The 23109-nt window shown below is 49.1% G+C and overlaps 1 protein-coding gene across 7 annotated transcripts in view; it reads left to right on the top strand.

The window, feature by feature from the left end:
• LOC105506940 (core histone macro-H2A.1) overlaps positions 1–16203 on the top strand; it is a 66773-nt gene extending 50570 nt beyond the window's left edge. For all 7 annotated transcript variants that reach the window (XM_011935242.1, XM_011935246.1, XM_011935244.1 and 4 more), the window contains 3 exons: positions 4370–4459; positions 7135–7309; positions 15444–16203. In XM_011935242.1, the coding sequence (XP_011790632.1) occupies positions 4370–4459; positions 7135–7309; positions 15444–15609 (431 nt within the window). In that variant the 3' untranslated portion in view covers positions 15610–16203. The remainder of the gene's footprint in view (positions 1–4369; positions 4460–7134; positions 7310–15443) is intronic.
• Positions 16204–23109: the final 6906 nt, after the last annotated feature.

Here is a 23109-nt window from a genome sequence, read left to right as displayed (position 1 = left end):
TCACAACCCCTGCCAATCTGTCTCCATGTCAGAAGCACACTTGTTCCTGAAAATGGCCTTAAAGCCTCAGGTGCACAAGGGGGACCCTTTCCAAATGCTTGTCCACACTTAAGTTCTCAGACTTCAGGTGCATGAAAATCACCTCAATCTGACATGGTATCCTTAGACTACTCATAAGAAACATCATCCTAGACCCAGAAAGCACCTTCCTTTCCCCTGGCAGCTGATAAGGCATTGTAGGTTGATTCCTGGTGTGCTAAATAGCTGAGGGTGGCCAAGACAGAAGGCACTTGAGATGCCATATCCCGAGGCTGCAGATTCCTGGCAGGAGAATCACAGTATCCTGCTTTAAGAACACACTGAGGGGCCTGTCTGAGGAGGCGGCACCCACGTGTGACAGAAAAAAGCACAGCTTTGGAGCTAGGTGGAAGGAACTGGAGTCCTACTCTCACCATTTACTGATCATGGGGCCTGGGTAAGTCACTTCACTCCTCAGTGCTTCAGGTTCCCTATCTATAAAGTAATGGTAATGATGGGAATTACATTAAATGTAAGCAAAGCACCTTGTTTTGTAAAGCCTGGCTCATGATTGGTGCCTGCTGTAAGGTATCACTCATGTGTATATATGACTTTTATAGTAGATGTGCTGGTCCTGAGAGCAGCACTCTGAGTGTGGATTCAAATACCAGCTTCCAAAGAGAATGGTTACATTTCCAGTCAGCAGACAGTGAAGTCATCTGGAAGGATGAGGAGATCGGGATTTTCACAAGGGTCCTGGATGCTAGATGTGCAGTAGCTCACAATCTCTGGCTGCCCGGCTCTGCTTGGCATCACTAGCAAAGACTGCTAGTTCAGTCTTCCCCAGCCACTACAATTTGGACTAACCACTCTCCTGGGTATTTTGGATTTTGGACATGGATGGAAAGACAAACTGGATGGAAAGTCAGAATTTGCCAAGTCTGCCAGACCAAAATGAAATCGGGCTGTAGGCAATTAAACTTCCCTTTCACAAGACTTTGGAGGAGTTTAAAGAGCTCCAAAGTCAGGCAGCTTAAGAAAAAGATACTTCCTTTTTTAACCAAATGAAAATTTGATGGGAGGGAAGTGCTTATCTAGAGAAAAATAAATGAATAGCTAAGGGCTTGTCTTTGTCATAGCTGGGAGTTACTAAGGCCTGGCTTCATCCTGCCATCCAGGACATTTGGTGAAATGGGAATTATGAAACTTCCTAGGCAAAAGTATCTTACCCAGGTCCAGGGAGAAGAGAAAGTTGGCCTGCCTGCTGCAGGCTGAGGAAGGCCGTGCCCAGCAGGATTAGCCATGCCAGGAAGCAGAGTTGCAGCTTTGAGACAGGGCTGAAGCCTTGGGGGGAATAACAGGCAGACCCAACTGTGCCACCCAGAAGAGCCCAGTCCTTCCTGAATTGTGAGTGGAATAGATCTCTTTGGAATAAGGATAGTGCTAATGCTTTTCCTCTGACATGTTTGCCTACAACCCATTGATAAGCACAGGGTGGGGAATTATTAGCTTCCAAGCTACAGGAGCAACCTGGGTCCAAAAGCTTGCCCAGGACCCTGGCACACATCACTCACCGACACTGTCACACCTGCAGAAATCTTCAGCAGCTTCAGACACCCCAACTGGCCAAGGCAGAAAGACTGCCAGGTCAGAACCCAGTCTTCCAAAGCCCCTCAGGGCTTTTTCTGCCCAGCAGACCAGTCCAAACCAGTACTGACCCCAGATATCTTTTACAATGCCAATGCTAAACCAGATTCCTACATGGCCTCAATTGGTTCCAGCTCCCACTTTGATGTGTGAGAGGAGAAAAGAGGAAGCTAGTAATCACTCCATTTCTCATATTTGGTGTGAAGTCCCGAGACTGCTGGAAGAAGGAATCCGAGTGCAGGAATGCTTAGCCCCAGTGATTAACTTTTACCCATCAAAAGTTCTTTCTAACAGTGAAATAGACCACAGGCCTAGCCTGACATTTGTCCAAGCCTAAATTTTCGCTTAGGCTGTTTTGAACACTGATACTTATGCCTGCTTTCTAAGCATGAAATAATGTTCTTGTTCTCATGGGAGTAACACATGTTTATGCTTGGGGGCAAATAAGCCAATTGCTTTATGATTAACCCTGAAGTTAAGCCTCAAAAGCAAGTGTCTTACCATAAGAGTGTTGACAATATGGTTGAAAATGGGCCTGTTTCTTGTTAAAAAGTACACGTGTGTCTACATGAACATGTGCATACATATGTGTGTGTAGGAGTTAAGTCCTGACTGGGTTGATTGCCTGCAATCTAGGGTTCAGTTTTTAAGTTTGGGAAATGCATTTAAGTGTATTTTAACTTGGAAATTTCACTTCTAATTAAAGCAATATTTATAAGTAAAATTTTAAAACACTCTTCCTAAGATAAAATACCTTTAATTATAAATCAGCCCATTTTCTTAAATATTTTAGAAAGGAGTTGGTAATCATGATAAAGTAAAAACGATATTTTACCTTTCAAATTTCTCAGTTCTCACCAAAGAGTTAAATTTGATAAAGAATGAGAACCCTAACTAGTCCAGCCTCGAGCGTTTTTGTTGCCCTGCCTCAAGCTGGAGAGAATGGGTTTAAGCGTGAAGGCTAGACTGGGCCCCAGGGGCAGCAGTGTGTGGAATCCAGCTGGTTCCGGCTCCAGATTCCTTTTTCTCAGCTGCAGGGATAGTTTAGGTGAACCTGTATTGGGGTCTCACTCGCCTGGGTTGCATCCACTTTGTGGTGGTGGAGTTGGGCTCTAAGCCCCCGGCCTGCTTCCTCCAGTGCATGGTCCATTCAGCTGCCACCTCTGATGCAGACTTTACTAGAAACATGCAGCAGCAACAGGTGTGACATTCTCTGCCATTTAAAGTCTGTGCTGCTTTTCAGGACAGGTAAATGCAAGAGGGCAGTCTGAGATCATGAAGAGTAACACAGAATCCCACCTCAAGGATGCTAAGTTTGTACCGCCCTCTCTCAGACACAGCTGAGAGCTCCCCTGGGCTGTGGCTGCTGGTCATGTTTGTCTGTACACCCCAGGTTTCCTACAGCGGGTGGGTACAGAACCAGTCCTAGCCATTAGCCCTGGTTTGTATTTGGGACAAGGCCCAAGTTGTTTCCTCTTCTTCCCAGACACCTCCTGGGGTTAGTTCACCCCTGCAGAACAAACATTCAAAGGAGGCAAGTTTCACTAAGATTATTAGCCCTAATCATTGCAGGGTGACTCCAAAGAGAATTTGGGCTGGTGCATTCCGATATACCTTGACTGTCCCGTACCAGAACTGTGCCAGGTGCACCTGGAATTTTCCAAGACAAATGTGAATCTTAAGGGGAGTATTTTGTCCTCCTGTGAGGAAAAGTACTTTAAAATGTGCAAAACTGAGGAATCAGAGCTTAAGGAAGACTCAGACCCCATTTTAGCCAAACTTGAACGACTGATCTTGTTGCTAACTTTGATTGCCACTTGCTATCCCACATGAGCATCAACTCAGAGTTCTTGTAGGTGTTGGTGATCTTGTTTGGGAACTTGGTTTTCACAGCAGAAATTAATTACTTAGCAAGTGCCCTAATTGAAGAAAATATATTGCTCCCAACCTCCATTGGCTTTTATTAAAGAATCTGGTCCTGAGCAGTTAGACATCCTCCTTTCCAAGCTTTTTATAGCATACAGATTAATCTTTAAGCTCTGCTTCTGATGTTGCCCTTCTTTACTGAAAACAATTCTGAATCATTAGTGTAATTAAGAAAATACCGTCTGAGGCCATTTTTATTTTGTATTTGCATATGAGACCAAAGCTGCAAAACAGGAGCTAAGCACGGTAATAATGCTGGTCCAAAGGTGGCCAAGTGTGAACACTTCCTTCTAGGCCTACTGCCAGGAGGAGAGCTGGCCTCTCGATGAGAGCATTGTATGCTGCTGAAACCTCCTTACTTGGTGGTTCTCCCCAGAGACAGAGAAGAAAACCCAAGGCAGGCATTATTAGTCTTAGAAACCAGTACCAGCTGGTATCTCATGCCAGTGAAAAGCATCCAGGACAAGCATGTTTGCAAAAAAAAACAAGCATCTCCTGTCTCTTTCACATCTCTGTCACATCCATGATCACCGTGAGTCAGACCCAAATAAGGGGCAGCAGAGACAGCCAGATGAAGCAGCAATGTGAGAGTAGTAACTGGTGATGACAAGTCCCTTCTCAATTTTACTTTACGAACTCAGCCAGGGCTTAGTTCCTGTTTTGCAGCCTGATGGAAATTTAATAGATCATTTGAAGTATGTAATCACCTGACATGCTAAGTGTCTGTGTGTGCCAGAGACACAGAATGGCAACCTAACCCCACCCTGTCCTTGTCTAGGAAACACGCTGGAGAAGAAAGGTGGCAAGGAGTTTGTGGAAGCTGTCCTGGAACTCCGGAAAAAGAACGGGCCCTTGGAAGTAGCTGGAGGTGAGGTGGGAAAGCCACCGTGCTTATTTGGTTGTGGCACATGCAGTATTAGGAAAACCATTTTGTGAGATGGCTTAGAATTTAGAGGTGCATGGCAATACAGCTGCATCTTCAAGATGGAGGCCAAGGACAGCCTGTAGCTTCATAACTTAGAGTTTCATCACATGCAGGTTGTCTGGGAAAATCACCTTTGAATTTTTTAATTACTTAGAATAACTCCTATATGTTTGATGTCTAGATCTCAAATTTTAAGAAATTATAGGAGCTGAGTTTGGTACATCTAAGAGCTGAGAGGGAGTGATACTGAGCCATTTGCAAAACTGCTGGTGAGAGATGCTAATTAAAAATCTTCAGCCATCCATGTTTGTAATAGGAAACATATAAATACACATTTCTCATTTACCAATTACACCTTCCCTGGTATAAGGGGAAGAAAATGACTTGGCATCTGATGTGGGGAGAATTATTGCTAAGACCTGGAGATAGGGCACTTCTTACTGCTTGAGGCCTGAATTTAGGTGGTCATTTGGGGTATACAGGACAGAGGACCTCCTGAGGACCTGAGAGTTGAGTCAGTGAGGCCCGGCTCCACCACCAACTATGTGAGGACAGATCACCCATTTCCTCACTTTGGGCTCTGGTTTTCTCTTCTTACTACCCAATTCCAATGCCTATCCTGTCTTTTAAATCCTCTGTTTTAAAAATGAATCTTAACTAAAGTTGGACATTGATAATTTTCGCATAAGCTCTCTCGGAGGGTCCACCAGGCCTTGCCCCTCTATTCCCAGTGACAAATGACACCCCTTTCAGGCTAGTCTCAGGATCCAGAAGGATTCCCTTTGAGAATCTGTGCCTTTGACCTCTGCTCTGCCACTTCTGTTATGCCTGCAAGGGGCATGACATACAGGGCACTAATTACAAAGTTCTTTCAGGCAGTACCACCAAAGTCCCACACTGTACAAGAGAAGGCATACACAGTTTTAACTACCTACCCAGGGGCAGCTGGCCTTTCCCCAGTCCCTTTAAAACACCTGTTTGACCAGCCTGTGGGTCCCTTCCCATCAGGGTTCCAGCTTGAGTCTTACTGGTAGCCCTTGGCACAAGGCCTGGTAGGAGGCAGCCTGGTGCTGCCATGTACCAAACTCTGCGGGAAACCTCAGCCACAGCAGATGCAAACCCATTAGGTGTAGCATGGTTCAAGATATTTTTGCTTGTTTCAATAACAGTTTTGTTTTTGATTTTAACAGCTACTTTAGAAACTGCTTTAAAATAATTTTGAAAGTATAAAGAGGCAAATAAAACATACTCCTGTTCCACTGTGCAAAGATAGTCACTGTTAATGTTTCTTTCCAGTCTTTTTCTATGCATAACAAAGATAGTCACTGTTAATGTTTCTTTCTAGTCTTTTTCTATGCATAGTTTAGCCATGACTTCTCATGGGGATAAACCCACTGGTTTAATTCAATGCCGTAATGTCAGGTTTTTGTAGGTCAGCCCAGTGTTCTCAAGCCCAATCACAAAGCAGAGCCAGGACTCAAATTCATGCCCTGTGACTGAGCTGTTTCTACTGTACCATGAGACACTACCCACAAATCGCTCCTTCTCCAATATCTACCACACAACCATAACACCACATACCCCTTGTAAAGATATTCCATAAAAAAAAAAAAAAAAGGGTTTCAGAAATACGCGACCAAATACAAAAAGTTTGGATGTTTTACTGTAGCAGTGGTATGGAGACTCTAATGTGCTCCTGTATAGAAGCGTAGCATGCAGCACCCCCTAAACCCAGTGCCCCCAAAACCTTCTTTGCAGAGCATCGATGGATGGGGATTCTGGAACATGCTCTGGGAGACATGGTACTTTGCAGTTTGTGGCAGACCCCAGGCCTGTGTCCTTAGATCTGGCAAGGGAAAGGCAAGTCTTTTTGGTGGAGATGTATAGCTGGAAAGGGGCCCCTCTTCTAGGAAAAGAAAAAACACTTCCTTAAAAACTAAGCTAATTCTGCCACAAATAAACAGGATCAGTTATTCACACAGTGAGGCCATCCTCAGCAGGGAGAAGACAATGGCAGCGGAGATGCTGGTCAGTTTGCTTAGCAGATTATTTAAAGCAGTTGCTTTCCTGGTAGTTTTGTCCTGAATTGGGTCTGGGATATTTAGAGAATACATCATAGTAGAGACAGATACATCATATTGGTGTGCAAGTCGATAATTAGCACACCAGTCGACTTAAAGAAGAAGGGTTGGAAACCCAAAATTATTTTAAGGCTGCAAATGTTCTGACATGTTTAGTTGAGTTTGTGTTCAGTTGAGTTAGATGGGTAAGGCTCTGCCTCTGGAAGAACTGTGTAAGCTTTCTGAGAGTGGAGAGAGGCTTACTACGAACTTGGTCAAAATTCCTGGTGGTGACACATCATAATGCCAACTTTCCAAGGGTGTGGCTTGGCTTGGCTTGGCTCCCCGCTTCAAGTGAAAAGACTAAACGATGAGCAGTTCTTGGCTCGAACTCACGTTGGAATCACAGCGCAGCAGACAGCTGTGGAACTCCTCAGACGCAGGCCGTTGGAGGGCCCAGGAAGATGTATGGTGGCAGGGGAGTGGGTCTGTGTTTGGTATCTTGTGCTTTGTAGTGAACCAGAGCTCACTATTTCTGCTTCATCCCCCTACCACTAGCTGCCGTAAGCGCAGGTCACGGCCTGCCCGCCAAGTTTGTGATCCACTGTAATAGTCCAGTCTGGGGTGCAGACAAGTGTGAAGAACTTCTGGAAAAGACAGTGAAAAACTGCTTGGCCCTGGCTGATGATAAGAAGCTGAAATCCATTGCATTTCCATCCATCGGCAGCGGCAGGTAGGGGCACATGCTTGTTACGTATCAGTCGTGGGTGTGTCTCTCTGCGCACACATCGCCCATAATTGTGGTGCTATCACTCTGTGCAAGGCCCGCGGAGGCTGCCTTAACCAAAGAGACCAGAAGCACGACATAGGGAAGAATGCAGACATTAAATGATGGTGAGGGACAATTTGAGAGATCCAAATCCCAAGGATGATACAAAACTTCAGTTTTCATAGCAAATGTCATCACAGAAGGGGACCCCAGGGTGTACTGGGACCACAGAAATGGTGCCTCAGAGAGCAAGTTTTGAAGAGCACAGTGACTTAGATGGGTGGAGAGGATCTGGAGGTATGAATAACAGGGATACAAATGAACAGCTTGGCTGTCTCAGAATAAGTCTGTAGCTGTGTTACAGTCTGCCACCCAAACCACAGTATTCTTTGGATAAAGCCCTCTGCCCCTTTCCTTTCTACTCACAAGCATCTTCCCGCCTCCTAAGAACCTGCGTCTCTACATGACTTACTGTCTCACTGCCCTAGGTAACCCTGCTAGTCTGCTAATGAGGTAATGGGACCTGGTGGAATGGAATGGGGAATTACGTGAGATTTAAACAAGGCTGAGCCCTACTCCACTTCCTGTCCCAGAAAATCCCCAGGTAGACTCACCAAGGTCTTCACGAGCAACACAACTGCCCCTAAGACATACACATAGCCAGAGGACCACCATGGGAGAAGTCTAGTTTTTCGACAGCTGATGATGCAGGTAGGGCTCAGGGCAACCCCCTCAATACCTCCCTGGTTGTACACCCTGAAGATGTCAGCAAATAACCTATCAGGTTCCTGCCTGTTGGAGCAGCACTGCACTCTGGCTTAGGGGTCAGGCCTGGAGTTGCGTCCTGGCTTGGCCACTAACCAGGTGAGTGATGACATGTAAATTAATCCCTTTCTGAGAAGTTGGCATAATAATCCCCCCATGCAGTGTCTCAGGGTTGCTCTAGAAATTAAAGGAGCTCTTAGAAGGCAGAGTGCTTTCAGAAGTGTGTCCCATGATGCAGACATGAGGACCTGTCAGGGCAGAGCCACCTCTGAGATTGTGTCCCGCTGCCCATCACTATGGTCCTCCCTACCAAGGGTCTAAGTCCAAGGCCTCTGGAAGGCTCAAGATCTGCATTGGGCAGTGAAGCAAAAAGAAACTGGCCTTTAGAGGCTGCAGCTGTTAACAACTTGCGCCCAAGAGGAGCCATAACCTGGGGTTCTGTATTGGCAGGTGGCTCACTTTGGACAGAGTACCTGCCACTGCTCCTGGGGCTTCCCATCCCAGCTTGTGAGCCTTCTGGGGTCTCTGCCCAACAGCCCCTCCCAGCACCCAAGGAAGGCAGGGCTGTGTAGCACCAACTGCCTGTGACCCTGCAGGCTGTCCTTTCCTTCTGGGCGAGCCTGAGCAACGGTCCTCAGAACCATGTCGTAAACTGATAGAAAGCTGCTCTCTCAAACACTTTCCTTCCAAACTTTCGAGAGGATAGAGAGTACATTTTGCCATTTTCCGCTTAGGCAGGCTTTGTGATTTTGCCTCCTGCGTGCTGCCATCACTGAGGTCCCACACCTCAAGTCCTGGTGGCAGAACTAGTACGGGGTGGGCTTCCTGTCACTTGACATTCTGCCTAGCAAAAACCCTTGTCCACAGGCAGATGGCACTGCCACCATTCCCCAGGGCTTTCTGTGGCCAAGGCCATGTGTGACTGGAAGGACCCACCAGTACCAGGCTCTGGGGGAAAGATCTCCGGTTGTGCCTGGAGCCTCTATCACTGCCTGCCACCCACTGCTGCCCCCACTTCTCCCAGTCAAGGGAAGAACAGAAGAATGAGCATTTCCTCAACAGCCCCTCACCAGTCAGTGAGCTATGGGCAGGCTTGCCTCCCCCTTTCCTGGCCTTGCATCTCTGGGCTGTCTGGTCCTGGGGCTCTATGAGTAAGGCCCCTCAGCTCTCCTGTCCTGTGTGACCTTTGGTTAAATGAATCAACCTTTCTGCCCTAGTCTGCCTTATCAGCAAGTGAGGCTGTAGGGACTGCCCTTCCTCACAGATGGTTCTGAGTCTCAGTTAATTAGTGCTTCGGATGCACTTTGATCTGCTCTGATGAAAGGTGCTTCTGAAGAGGGAGGCAATAGGAAACTTTATTGGAGGTAATAATTTCACACCCTTTCATATGGGTATTGAGAAATTTTTAATTGAAGCAAAAAAGTAATTCTCATAAAAGAGCATCTGTTATTACAAACTTATTTACATTTTTCATGGAGTAAAAAGTAGGAATAAAAATAATCAATTGAAAGCTTTAAGGGGGGAAATGCCCAAGGCAGCACATGTGTACAGCTACCCAGGCCACATCTGCCAGGCAGACCTCACCCCACAGAGCTGTGTAAACAGCTGCCCTCTCTTTCATGAGTAAAAAAATGGGATTACACCAGAGCCGGCCAGTAAATCACAGTGGGTTTTAGGACGGGAAATAAAACAGCTTATTTGTTGCATCCAGTGTCTCTGGCATGAAAGTAATGTTGGAATTAAAACAGTATAAATGTAAGCATGTTGGGAAAGAGCCGTTGGTAAAGGATCACTCTCTTAGCTGAGGCCCAGCAACACAGCCTAGTGTGGAAGGTGACCACAGCCACACCTGTGTGATGGCTCCCTCCAGCCTGTCGGCCTTGCTGGGGGCAAGTGAGGCCCTGGCATCTGGACATCCTGTCCTCAGTCATGCTGGTCATGATATTTATGGGTACCCCTACTCCCTCAGCTCTGTTTCACATTAGGGGTGACCCCTCTCCAGAGGGGTAGTACATAGAGAATACTAGTTTGGGGCTTTGATTAAACTTTCCTTAGATTTATGAGCTTAAAAGAAAAGTGGTTTATTTTTTTCAAGCTACTATTTATGGATATGTGTTGAGCCCCAGGCACTGTGCTAAACCCTTTATCTGCATTATCTCACAGCAACCCTACAAGGTGAGCATTATTATTCCTTTCAAGGGCAAAGAAACTGAAGCATAGAGGGGTGAAGTAACTCACTTGAGGTCACTCAACTTGTACGTGGTAGAGCAAGAATTTGATCGGAAGCCCTTGGCTTCACAGCTGTTAGGCTCATGGAACTCCTGCCTCCTGTCTCCATTGGTCAGCCAGACCCCAGATCCTACCTCCTCTCATCCCACCACAGGGCTGTCCCCTGCCTGTGTACTCTCTTTGCATAAAACACTACCTGGGAACTCCCTGACCTGCCCAAGTATAGCCATCAGCCTCTTTCCCCTCCTAACCACTGGCCTCAGAGGAGAGATAAAAGGACAGAAACTCAAAGGCCTTTGGGCTTTGAATAGGGGAGAATAGGACAGAAACTCAAAGGCCTTTGGCCTTCGAATAGGGGAGAATTTTTCATTTACCCAAAGCCTGGGGGCCTCAAGTGAGAGGCCACTTTGGGGCTGCCCTATCCCCTCTCTAGCTGCAGGGGGCACAGCTCAGGGGAGTGGTGGCCCCATCACCATCGCTTCTGAATGTTCTCCTTCCTGCATACCGTTGCTCTCGGCTCAGGATCCTGATGACTTGGATCAAAATGGCCTATGTTTGGGGCAACTTCAAACAACCTGGCAATTACTAAAAAATGGTAAAGGCCTAAGAGCAGCTCACAGCACAGTGCGAGGGGGACCTAATCTTAGCAGAAGAATGTCTATACCCTAAGTGACTGACAAAGAATACCAGAATCCACCTCTAGTCCTCCCCAGTCATCAAGGGCAAGCTCCCAGTCTGGCTGCTCCAGAAAATCTCCCTGGACTCCCAGGATACAGCCTCTTCCCCTGTGACTCTCTGAGGTCCCTAATGAGCTCCTAATCTGGATTTGCTGCATACTTGCCTGGCCCCAGCCCTGGAAGGTGAGCTCACTGAAAACAGGGGTGTGTGGTGAAGCCCCACTCAAGAAGAGGGCTGAACAGAACCGGGATGTGGTCCTTGGTGGAGTTCCTGCTTGTCCAGACAGGATCATGGGACAGGCATCCAATGTGTATACCCCCAGCTATTACTGAGCAGGCTGACCCAAGAGGGCATGTTGCACTGGCCCTAGGAAACTGAGGTCTAGTACTCTTGGGAAAGGCAAAGGTCATTACACAATTGGAGTGACTTTAGGGAAAGCTCAGTTGTCTCTTTTAGTCTGCTCAAGGTCCCAGCCCTATGGTGTAGGAAACACTTGACTCCAGAGGAACTTAAGGAATATTCCATGAACACAACCCACAGGCCAAATCAGGGGCTGAAGAGAGTGGGAACAACACACAGTGCACTCATCTCCTGGGCGGGGCTGATGGTGGCCGCAGCACTGGCAGCCTCATCATCACCACCATTGTCATCATTGCATAGACCCCTGAAACACCTAATTTCTAGTGGAAGAAACTAATGTTTAGAGAGGTTAACACCTTGGCCCACAGCAGCTGGGATTCAAACCCAATTCTGACTCTAGAGTGGAAGCCCTTAGCCCCTCTTGCTCTGCAGCATCTGGTCTGAAAGGAGGGCAGTGCAGCTGTAGGACAGAGTGGCCGTCACAGAGGCCAGGCCAGGCAGGAATGGCTATTCAGAGGGGCCGTGGTTATACAAGTAGCAAGTGAACCCAGCTAAGAAGCTAAAGATGCAACACCAGTGGGCATGAGTGCGCCTGAAAGTAGTCAGTACTGTGCCGGGGAGCCTCTGTGTAGCCCCTGCTGCTGCATGCCCACAGTCATGGCCAGCAGTTCTCTGCGTTCTGAGGCCAACATTGTTAGCACAGTGTAACTGCAAGGACAACAGTAGTCACCCAGTCACAGCTATCCCAGGGACAAGGGTGGAGGAGGCAGTTTTCTACTGCATGAGCCTTTTAAAAGCCCCTTCAAAGCCACCTACTTTATAGACAGTTCCTCTTAACTGAAGACTCTCTGTGCCATGCTTGCTGTGTATTTTCCTGTCCCATACTCTGACTCCATTGCACAGGATGGGGAAACAAGGCACTGAAGCGGGACCACAACTCAAATCCTGTGTGACTCCAGGATATCCTGAGCTCTTAACCACTCTGCTTCTCTACCCTGGAGGGAGGAGGGCTGTCAGGCCACCCATGCCTCAGAGGCAGACCTGGGTCTGACCTGCCCCAGCTACTGCTGCCTCTGTCTGGAGGCCTCAGGGCTTTGTGTGGAGTGCTCCTGCAGGGCATCCACCTACACATCCCATCTTGCTACAAGCATTCTAACTGGCAGCAAGACATTTTGAGACCCACCAGAAAACGTTAGGAAAGCCGTTACCTCCGCCATTCCTTCCTGGCAGCCTGCGCAGTCCAGAGCAGCCACAGTCCCATAGCAGGGTTTCTCTCTTAGGCTGTAGCTTCCTAGGACAGAGGGATGGATTTGTCAGCAAAGGGTTTTCCTGGAAACAAATCCAGATTCATGTTCGCCCACCAACAACCTTGAAATGCTTGCAAGGCCAGGGACATTCCGGTGGAACAGTCCGCTATTAAATGGGAGTGCAGGCAGGTGTGGGCACTGCAAGTCTAAAACATTGGATGCTGACTTCCCTCCTCCATTTGCAGATCCTCAACATCTGGGTCCACCCTGCAAGCTTAGATTATGAAGTCCATGCTGGCTGTTTGTAGAACAGCAGTTCTCAAAAGTTGCTAGACCTGCTGAATCAGACTGTTGGGTTTTGACAAGCTCTCCAGAATTCTGATGCAGGCTGAAGTGTGAGAACTGTTGATGTAGAGGAATAGAAAAGAATATTTCCTCACCGAAAGTCACATACCCTTTTGTAAGGATCCAAGGCAGAGGCAGGGAAAGCCCCAGGAGGGGTCTGTGTCAGAAAGCACTGGTCACAGGCAGGAGTGACTGGCACACTTTTGGTGTGTTCCATGGAAACCCCTTGGGACCTCCCAGTCAGCATGGCACGGCATGGGCCAGGCCACACTGTGTCCGCATCATACCACATCTCACCCAGCTTGTGTGGAATGTAGCTAACCATTGGAGACAGCTGCCTGGGCACACAGCCCGGCTGCAGCTACAGAAGCCCTGCCCCAGGGCTAGCTCAGCTAGGCAGACCGTCAGGCCACCTGACAACTGCTATTTGCAGCAGTTCCACAGGCCCTCAGCCCAGCCCCCTGTGCACATGTGGGGCTGAGACAGGCAGGAGGGCACCTCGCTGCAGGAACCTTGGAGCTGGCAGAGCATAGTCTTGGGCTTCACATGCAGAAAGCAACTTCTCACAGCTCCTCTCAGCACCCTGCAGCCCCCGTTCATCCAGGTCACATCCACAGACAGGGTTCTGCCTGCTCCAGAAGCTCTTGGCCCCTTGGCCCAAGTGCAGGCTGCAACAGGACTGAGGAGCCCAGCCCATATCTGGAAGCAGCCTGAGCTGCTGGAAAGATGCCCCCCAAAAATGGAAGACTGAGTCTATCTCCTCAAGCAGTTCCCAACGTGGCTCAATCCAGATAACCTGTCCTCTGTGCTCCTTGACTCCTGTGAGTATAGTAAAGGCAGCTGTGCCTGGTGTGGACCGAGATTTCAGATCTGCAAACAGCACTGGTGCCAGAGGAATGACCTGTCTGCTCTCAGCAGAGCCCTTTTCCTTCACTATACATGACACCCACTATCCTGGCCCACCTATTGGTCTAGAATCACCAAGGTCTCCCAGGAGGAAGCTGCACAGGTCTGACACCACTCTTGTGGCCAGAGTGGCTCTGGAGCTCTGACGCCTCTCATGGGCAGGGTTGTATGCACTGGCTGCTGCTCTGTGGGTGTGCTCTGTGGCTGAGGAGCTGCCACCTGTGTGTGAAGGAACCGTGGGTTGCCCCCCACTAATTGATTGCCCGCAGGCTCCTTCACATAGGCTGAGGGCACATCTCTTGTCCTCTAAGAGGGAACTCCACTCCCGAGGCATCCAGAAGCTCGTAAGTCTCCACAAGCTGGGCGAAGCGGTGTATGGTCAAAAGCAAGTCATAAGAGGGTTTCCCCTGTGGCTGTGAAATGCACTGTGCACTGTCAACAGTGGACCACTGAGGTGCTCCAGGGCCAAGCCAGGAGGTTCAGAATGCACAGGCATGCAGTGAGTGAGGCTAGCAGAACTACAGTAGATGCCTGCCTTACAGCTCTGGAAACCCCTCCACCTGGCAGCAGGTGCCTCATGTGAAGGAGAACTCCAGCTGAAATAGGCGGACTGGCCCAGTGCTTTGGACACCAACACACCCACAGGCTCAGGCGGATCGATGACCATAGATCTGCCAGTGAACAAAGAGCCACCCATGAGAGCTGACCCCAGACTCACCCTCAGTATCCTTAACTGTAAAATGGGACCAGTAAGGGATGTGAATCCAGGGCCACTGGCTCTAAACCCAGGTTTTCACTAGAGTAGGCAAGCTGCCCATCTCCTGGGTCTCCTGGGCCACCCACATGCCATGCTGACCAGGAGCAGCCTCAGGCACACCACAGAGCAGTGAGGGCCAGTCCCGATTTCACATTTTTAAGTCCAGAGCATCTACCTCCAAAAATTGCCACATGACATTTGAAGCGGAAATGTATGTGGATTCAAATACGTTTGGCTTAGAAACTTGGATGATAGCCCTGAGTTGAAGAGCCCACTGCTCCCTGCGTTGTGGCCTCTGGGGTGGCACCGCTGGTGTGTGTTAGAGGGTGGATTCCTGGGCAGTGGCCCCTGGTATGAAGGGGTAACTCTTCTGTGTGGGTAGATAGAGGTCAGTGCCTTCCCAGAGAACCTGCAGTCATCCCCTGGGGCTAACATCGAGAGCCTGGGCTATGGCTCAGGCACTGTGCTAGTCAAAGGCATGACAGAAAAAGAAAATCAGGAGTTCACACTGCACTTCGGGGGCTTAATGCACACCACAAAACACTATTCTGTTTGCTGGCTGCTGCCTTCTCTAAAAGCACATAGCACGTCCTTCTGCAGGTGCCAGCTCTCTGTCCAGTTGTCTGTCCCCCGTCCTGTCTTCTGGGCACGGGGCTTTCCCACGCTGGTATACAAGCAGACACGGGGCTCAACAGACACGGACCCAATACACAGCAAGCTGCAGCACAGAGGGAGGTGGCCCGTTGGGTGGGGCTGGTCCCGCGGTCCCCATGGCATCCCAGTTGCTGAGTGCTTGTTTTCTCTTCTCCAGGAACGGTTTTCCAAAGCAAACAGCAGCTCAGCTGATTCTGAAGGCCATCTCCAGTTACTTCGTGTCCACAATGTCCTCTTCCATCAAAACGGTGTACTTCGTGCTCTTTGACAGCGAGAGTATAGGCATCTACGTGCAGGAAATGGCCAAGCTGGATGCCAACTAGGCTGAGCAACGACAGAACCAGCTGCACCATGTACCCCACCTCCAATTTAAAAGAAAAAAATAATCCCCTTCACTCCTACTGGGAGGTGGGACCCCTTTCATTTTCAGTTTTGCTCATCTAGGGAAAATAAGGCTTTGGTTTCCAGTTTAATTGTTTTTGACCTTCTAAAATGTTTTTATGTTAGCACTGATAGTTGACATTACTGTTGTTAAGCACTGTGTTCCAGACCGTGTCTGACTTAGTGTAACCTAGGAGATTTTATAGTTTTATTTTAATGAAACCCTAATTGACGCACAGCAGTGGGGAGAACAGCGTCTTTTACCTGTCGCCGAAGCCAGGAAGCCCCGTTTGTAACCGTGTGTTGTGGTGCTTTATCGTACACCCAGTGGCGTTCTTTTTACTCTAATGTTCTTTTTTTTTCCCCCCCCTCAGAAGAATCATGAATTTGCAACAGACCTAATTTTTGGTTACTTTTTGTCTTAATGATGGATTTGAAAATGGAAGATTTAATAAGGCAAAGCAGAATCTGTTGTCCTTAATTATATTTGCAATTTGGAATTTGTGTGAGTTGATTTAGTAAAATGTTAAACTGTTGTTGTGACTGGTGTGTTTCCGTTATTGTGCCTGTAAGTCGCGGGTCCTAAGCTGGCCTCTGCAGTCACAGGATGTGGGAGCAGGGCAGCCCGTCCCCTCAACCCCCGCTCTGCCCCCACAACTCCTTGGATGCTCCACAGTGTTCAGTGCAGCCTGGGTAGCTGTGGGCCATCTGCTCGTCTCAGTGGTTTGTAGAGAGAATTTTTATAAAGCCTCACCTTTTGGTTCTGTGTGACCCTTGGGCCAGGGTGTTACCCCCATTCCACAGAGGAAGGAGGGAGTATATCAAAAGCTGTGCAGGTGGCATGTGGCAGGCTGGCGCAGAGCCAGGGCTCCAGACCCTGAGCCCAGCTCTCTCCTTACCATTGTCCCCTTCTGACAGTCTCTGGCTCAGGGCTGGGCCTGGCCACTTGCTGATGGAGCTGCTGGAGCCTCATGCCCTCTGCCGGGACTGCTGGGTCTGTCCTCCCTGCAGGACAGGATCCCTGGCAGAAGGGTGCCGGGAGCTTTCCAAGGACAAGCTGCCACAGCCAAGGCTCCTGGGATGTGCTGGCAGCTTTCACATGCCTTCTCACCGCCAAGGCTGTTGAGGGATGTTGATTATTTAGGAAGACCTCAGCCAAGCCAGAGTAGCTAAAATATGTTAGCAAAACGTGGACACTTTTTGCTTCAAAGGGCACTTAAACCTTAACCTTAATTTGCCTAAAATACACAGAAGACTCTTTCCATCTCTGAAAGAAAGAAAAGAAAAGAGAAAAGAAAAGAAAGATGCCTGCATCTAAAGCAGACTTGAACCAGGAAGAAATATGCAGTACACTTCATATCATGGATGAATGTAAAGGATCATTTTTCCTTCCCAAACTGTGCCTAATGCAAGCTCTTCAAAACAGAAGACCCTAGACCATCACACAACCAATCTTTTCCGTGAAAAGGCAACGACTTCCAACTTAAACCTGAAAGATGATTTTTCCAAATTTCATCTGAACATAAGGAGTTCCATGGCATTTTTTTCCCAAGATCTTTGCTGGGTCTAGATGATGTATTCCTGGTATTCCAGGAATTTGATTTGAAATGAGAGCGAGCCGGGGCCGGGGGGGGGGGGGGGGGGGGGGGGATATGCATTATCTTTATAAGAAGATACATCTTAAAATGATACCACTTCATAGTTAATACCAGCAAACTGCTTAGATAAACCATACTATGCGCCCTCCACCCAAGAGCATTTGTGCAGGTAGGATCTGCAGTGTGGATGGAGGGTAGTGGAAAACTGTGGCCACTGTTAGCTGGTCAGACTGATATTTACTGTATGGCAGGTGCTGTGCTGAGTCCTTCATGGTTCTCATTTCATTTGGTCCTTGCGATAACCCTATAGGGCAGGTCCTATTATTAGATACATTTTATAGCCGGAGGTGATCACACTGCTGAAAAGTGACAACCAGATTCAAATGCAGAGTTTCTGACTATTGTGATATAGGGTCCCTGATGGCATGCGCTTACCAGCAAAGAGAGTCCATTTGGCCTTGGTATTTCTAACTCGGAGACTGAAACACAGAGGGACTTGTAGATGTAACCAAGTTTAAATGACTTGATTGAATGGGCTTAACTTTGGAGGAACACTGCAGAAGCAAATGTGTTTTTCAAAGATCTTCCACTAGATGTCGCTAAAAGGATTGAGAACTAGAGAAAAGGGCTGCGGATTTCTGCTCTCCTTGTGATTGCACAAAAGAGTAAATTGTATTTATTGCTATTTGCATGAATGATTTACCATAATCACCTAAATGTTTCTAAACTTTGAATAATCCAAAGTGCATCATGCCCTGTGATGTGGGCACACTGTAGAAATTCTTTTCAGTGAAACTGAGGGAAAGTGAGCCAACAAGCTGCCTGGGGTTCCCACCATTGCTAAGCCGCTCAGTTTATTTTTAAAACTGGGATCAAAAACTGTTCTCTGATGTCAGCCTCATGCTTTAAGGGGGAAAAAAGCTCATTACTTTCAAAAAAATTGGTGCAACTGCAAGGAACTCTTGAAATGCACACATGACTCTATTCAAAAGACAAGTTTGCAGTTAGTAAAACTTAACAGAAATGAAAGTATTTTGTGAGGGGGTAAAATCCTGCAGGTTCTAGAGAGGTGAAGTGTTGCAGCCCAGCCCTTCCCTTCACTGTAAGCCTTCAGAGGCAGGCTTGCAGTGGATGCCACCAACAGCTGCCCCAGCCACTGTGGCTGTGCTGAGTCCCCCCAGCCTCCCCGCCACACAACCCTGTGATCCAATGGCAGCATTAGGCAGACAACACCCACTCCCATTCGTTTCTCAAGAATAATTCTTGCCCTCAACAGCTGGCCCCCATCCCGAATAATCCAGACGATTTTCTCAGTGCTCCTCCATGGGCGCCTTTAAATGACATCTGAGTTCTAACGCAACGCTGTGGCTCCAACTGGTACTAAACTGACAATAACAACCACTGTATGTGTGTGTCTTCTACATACATCATTGACTTCTCATGGCAACCCTATGAGATAGGTAATGCTATCTCACAAAGAAGTGAAGTGTATTCCCTAAGGTCACACAGCCATGAATGGTGGAGGTGGGATTTGAACCCAGCTCTGACTCTACAACCAGCTCCTGGAGCTGAATTCTCCTTTGCTATCCATCCCAATATTTTGTTCTTCAGGTTATGCAGGGCTTGCCTACTCACTGAGAGGTCCTGTGTGGCTGGCCCTGGGAACTTAAACAGAACTTGTTGGATGACAGATGAATAGGAATGTGCATTTAAAGCAATCCAGTGGTCAGCAAGGACTTACTAAATGCTTTCTATGAAAGAGGCCTTGGATTAAGGGTTTCTTACAAAGGCAGGTAAGCAAGCATTGTCCAGCAAGCACTAACTCAGAGAAGTACCTGCTAAAAAGGCAGGGGCCCAGAGCAGGGAGTTTTGCTCTCCAGCTGAGCAGGCTCAGGGAAGGCTTCTTGGAGCAGAAAGCCTAGTGCTGGATTTGATAGGAAAAGTTGGAATCTCCCAGGTCAGGAGAGCAAGGCCGTGGGTAACAGACGGCAAGCTAGCATAGAGGCTACTCCGTCAGCCCCAGCTGGGGAGCTCCTGCACCCTCTCTATGGAGACTCTGTCTTCACCCTCTTCCCACCTAGGACAGCCACTTCAGCCCTGGCCTCTGCTCACTACATGCCATCCCCAGCATTTGGAGTTGTCTACCCATGGATTTGTCTGGCAGAATTCCCCCTCCCATTCAGGGTCAGGTGACTGTATTTGGTCACAGCTACAGTCAGCTCTGACAGAGAAATTGGCTTACACTAAGGCAAAAAAACAGAAAAAAAAAAAGAAAAAAAAAAAAAGTGGGCTTCCCTTTCTCACCCAAGGTCCTGCCATTCCCAGTACCGGGGGTGGTCAGCCTTTCTCAGGAGGTGGAAGCCCTCACTGGGCCTGTCCACTATGGGTCTGTCTACTTTGGGTCAGGCAAGCCTCTCATGTCCTTATTTGTCACTCAGCCTGCCTTGTCAATCACCCCGAATGGTCCTGGAACGAGGTCTTGCTCAATTTATTCATTAGCAACTACTATGTTTAGTTTTTGCTGCCAGGCACTCCTGGCCGATGTTATCTTGGGAGCTGGCCTTGGTGCCGCCTTCCAGTGATTCACCTAAAGGCAATGGGGCAAGGAGGGAGTCCTGGGGCCCACTCCCGGCTGAGAAGAAAGGGGAACACTCAATGGCAGGGGCGAGGCCACCTTTTCTTCCATTTATAACCTAGCCTGTTGTGTTTGCTTCTGGGGGCCCCCCATATCAAAACAATATCACATGAGCCTCCTGACAGGCAGGCAATAACACTGCTCATTAATCCCCCGCCCCCGCCCTGCCCTCCATGCTCCTCTGCAAAGGTGTGTAAATAGAGTGGCCTTTCCCTGACCCTGGAAACCAAGCCAGCCTGGGCTGCCTTGTCAAACTCAGAGAAGAGTGTCTTAGAAACATTCTCTCCATAGGAAGCACTTCCTCCTCACTCCCCTTCACCCCACTAAGCGACCCCCACCCCTCCCACACTCACCCATTCCCATGGGTGCACATGCACACACATATACATTCACATGCACATAGTGAGGCCCCAGAGCCCTCTGTGTTGGCAGAGTATAGAAAGGAGGAACATGCAGACAAACACCCTTTGAACTTGGGCAGAGAGCAGCCAGGATTCTGCCTCCCACAAAACATAGCTGACATTTCTCCTTGAGAGGTCCTCCTTGGCCTATTTTGCTCTGTGAAGTGACTGGAACTGTCTGCAGATCTTCTGCTAATAACTCCCTTGGCTAACTTAGAACAGGGTACTGGGACTCCCCAGCGTCTGATGGGGGACCCAGCACCCACAGCAGAGGACAGTAGCCACTCACCACCACGGCTTGCACACACTCGGTGCCTGCATGAATGTGCCCTAGAGCACTCCTAGCAGGTCATGTACTCCCTGGCAAAGAAGCCCTCTGATGGCCCTACTGGGCAGAGGAGGAAAATGGTCCCAATGTCACAGGTTAAAGGTCACTGCCTTGGCTTCTGGTTTGTAACTGCTCCTTGAGGAGAGTAAAAAGCTGAAAATCCCAGAAAGACACCTTCCAAATCTTATGTTCAAAGCCCTGAAACCAGAGCAGTGATCACTAAGTGATGATCACCAGCATGGTCCTAGAACACACGCAGGCAGGAGGTCAGATCTGCCTTGCTAGGGAGTCTCTTCCTGTCCTGAGCCCTGGAACAGGCACCCTGGATCCCGACATCAGGAGTCACACTATCCCTCATTCCCATACACACCCCTTCCCATCCACCAGCCTGGCCTGCTGGGCCAGAGCCCAGCTTCTTCTGACACAGGGTGATGGCACATCCCGTGCTGACCACCACTGCTCACCCAGGTTGGGCTCCAGGCACGACCCTCTCAGCTTGTCTCCCTGTGCACTCTCTGGCCAGACTGGCTGGGAAACCTGATATTTCTGCACCTTGAAACGACAAGGCTTCCTAAGCTTAAGAGAATAAATTAGAGTTGAGTTCAAGTAGGCTCAGCTGCGGCGGATGGGCAAATTGATTTGCTTCCCATCTGGGAGATTAAATTCCACTGCCCAGAAATGGCAGTGGGGTAATGAGCTGTCAGTCAAACGGCGCAGAGCCAGGGCCGCGTATGTAATTGAAAGCCAGCAGCTCCTCATTAGGTCCCATGGAGGTCCTGGCTGTGGATTCCCACCTCAAGGAGGCCTCTGGACCCGAGAGAGAATGCACTCGGCCCTGAGGCCACATCCTCTAGAGGGAAATGCCACCTTGGGCCAGTGCTGGGCTAACTTTAAGGAACTTTCACTGAGCTCAAGGTGCTTATATTTGTCCGCGGTCACTAACAGCCCCTTCAGGATTTAATTATGGGCAAATCCACTGAGATTCCACCCAAGTGGCATCTTTTTCCAGGGGGCCCTCTCCTGTCCTCCTATGTGTCCCTAGTCACCCCAGGTCGTCTCAAAGGGCAGCACCCCCAAAACCATCGCCACACCCCACTCAGCCCTTTACACATACAAAACACCCACACTCACTCTGCCCGTGTAATCCTGCAACACCTGCAGATAGTGATGGCAGTACCTCCATTCGATAGCTGAGGAATCTGAGGTGCATGGAAGTTTAGAAGCTGCCTTCTAACACTTTGGCAGGCCTGGGAATGGAGAAAGGAGGGTCCTCTTCAGCCTCATCTCACATAATCCCCTTGCTTGCTCTCTACTGTACTTCCTCCCTAGGGCCACTCGTATCTCACCATCAGGCCTTTGCATACACCAGTTCCCCACCAGAAACACTACAATCTCCACTTATTTGTAATCCTACTCAACTCTGCAGGGCTCTGCTCTTAGATATCCCTTATGCCTCCTCCAGGAAGCCCTCTCTGACCATTCTGTCTGGGGAATGTGCCCTCTCTCTCAGTGCACCCTGCACACCTGCCAGCCACAGCGCTGTGCCTTCTGAACAGCTGTCATGTGGTTACGTGGTCATCTACCCCATTGGACGCTGAGCACCACTCACGCACATATTCCGTGAGCCCACTGGGCCAAGCTCTGTAATAGGCTCTGGGGACAAGCAAAGGAGACCCTGCCCTCCATGAAGGCAGAAGCCAGGGGCCGTACACCTGCTGCACCCTCACTGCCTCACCCCAAGGGCACAGGGCAGGGCAGGGCAGGGGTTCTCTCTTGGTGGTTCTATGAATCAACAACAGGATTCAAAGGCCAAGCAGCAGGCCGAGGGCCTGACTCCAAGGAGAACGGGAATAACATGCCCGTGTGAAAGTCAACCCGGGTGACAGCTGGGGGTAACCCATCATGCTGGACCTCTCGCTTCAAGCAGGTGCATGGTGGCTTCAGAGTGGAGTCTGATGTTGGCACCAGGCCACAGCTCGGCCCCGCCTTGCCACTGCTAACCACAGCCGGGGTCTCATGGCATCCAGTGCTTCTGCTCTTGCAGACTCCTGACTTGAAAAGGGAGTGGACATGGGACCTTCCTGGATAGATGCCAAATCCAGTGTTGATCAACAGGGAAAACAGTGGCCAATGTCTGCAGGAGATGCCTGTGAATTACAGCAGCAGAGATCCCTGCCTGTGTGCCAGTTAGCGCGGGTGGGCAATAGGCTGAGGAGTCTGCCTGCATCATTTCATCAAATCCTCCTAACAGCCCTGCAGAGGGAACATCATAGCCCCGCTTTCTAGGTAAAGGGAGCTTACATCAGAGAGGTGAAGTGACTTGCCCAGGCCACGCAGCAGGAAGCTGGCAGAACCAGGACTCACAAAGAGGGACCAGTGACTCCACGGTCAACTCTCTTTCATCCTCCTATGCTGCCTCCCGTAAGGGCCTCAAAAAGGAGAAGAGGTGCGGACGAGCACCTTGTCCAACACCACAGAGC

The sequence above is a fragment of the Colobus angolensis genome, unplaced genomic scaffold, assembly GCF_000951035.1.
Source record: "Colobus angolensis palliatus isolate OR3802 unplaced genomic scaffold, Cang.pa_1.0 Scaffold142, whole genome shotgun sequence".
Lineage (NCBI taxonomy): Eukaryota > Metazoa > Chordata > Mammalia > Primates > Cercopithecidae > Colobus > Colobus angolensis.
Note: the sequence above shows the minus strand (reverse complement) of the source record. Positions and strands in the feature narration are given on the sequence as shown.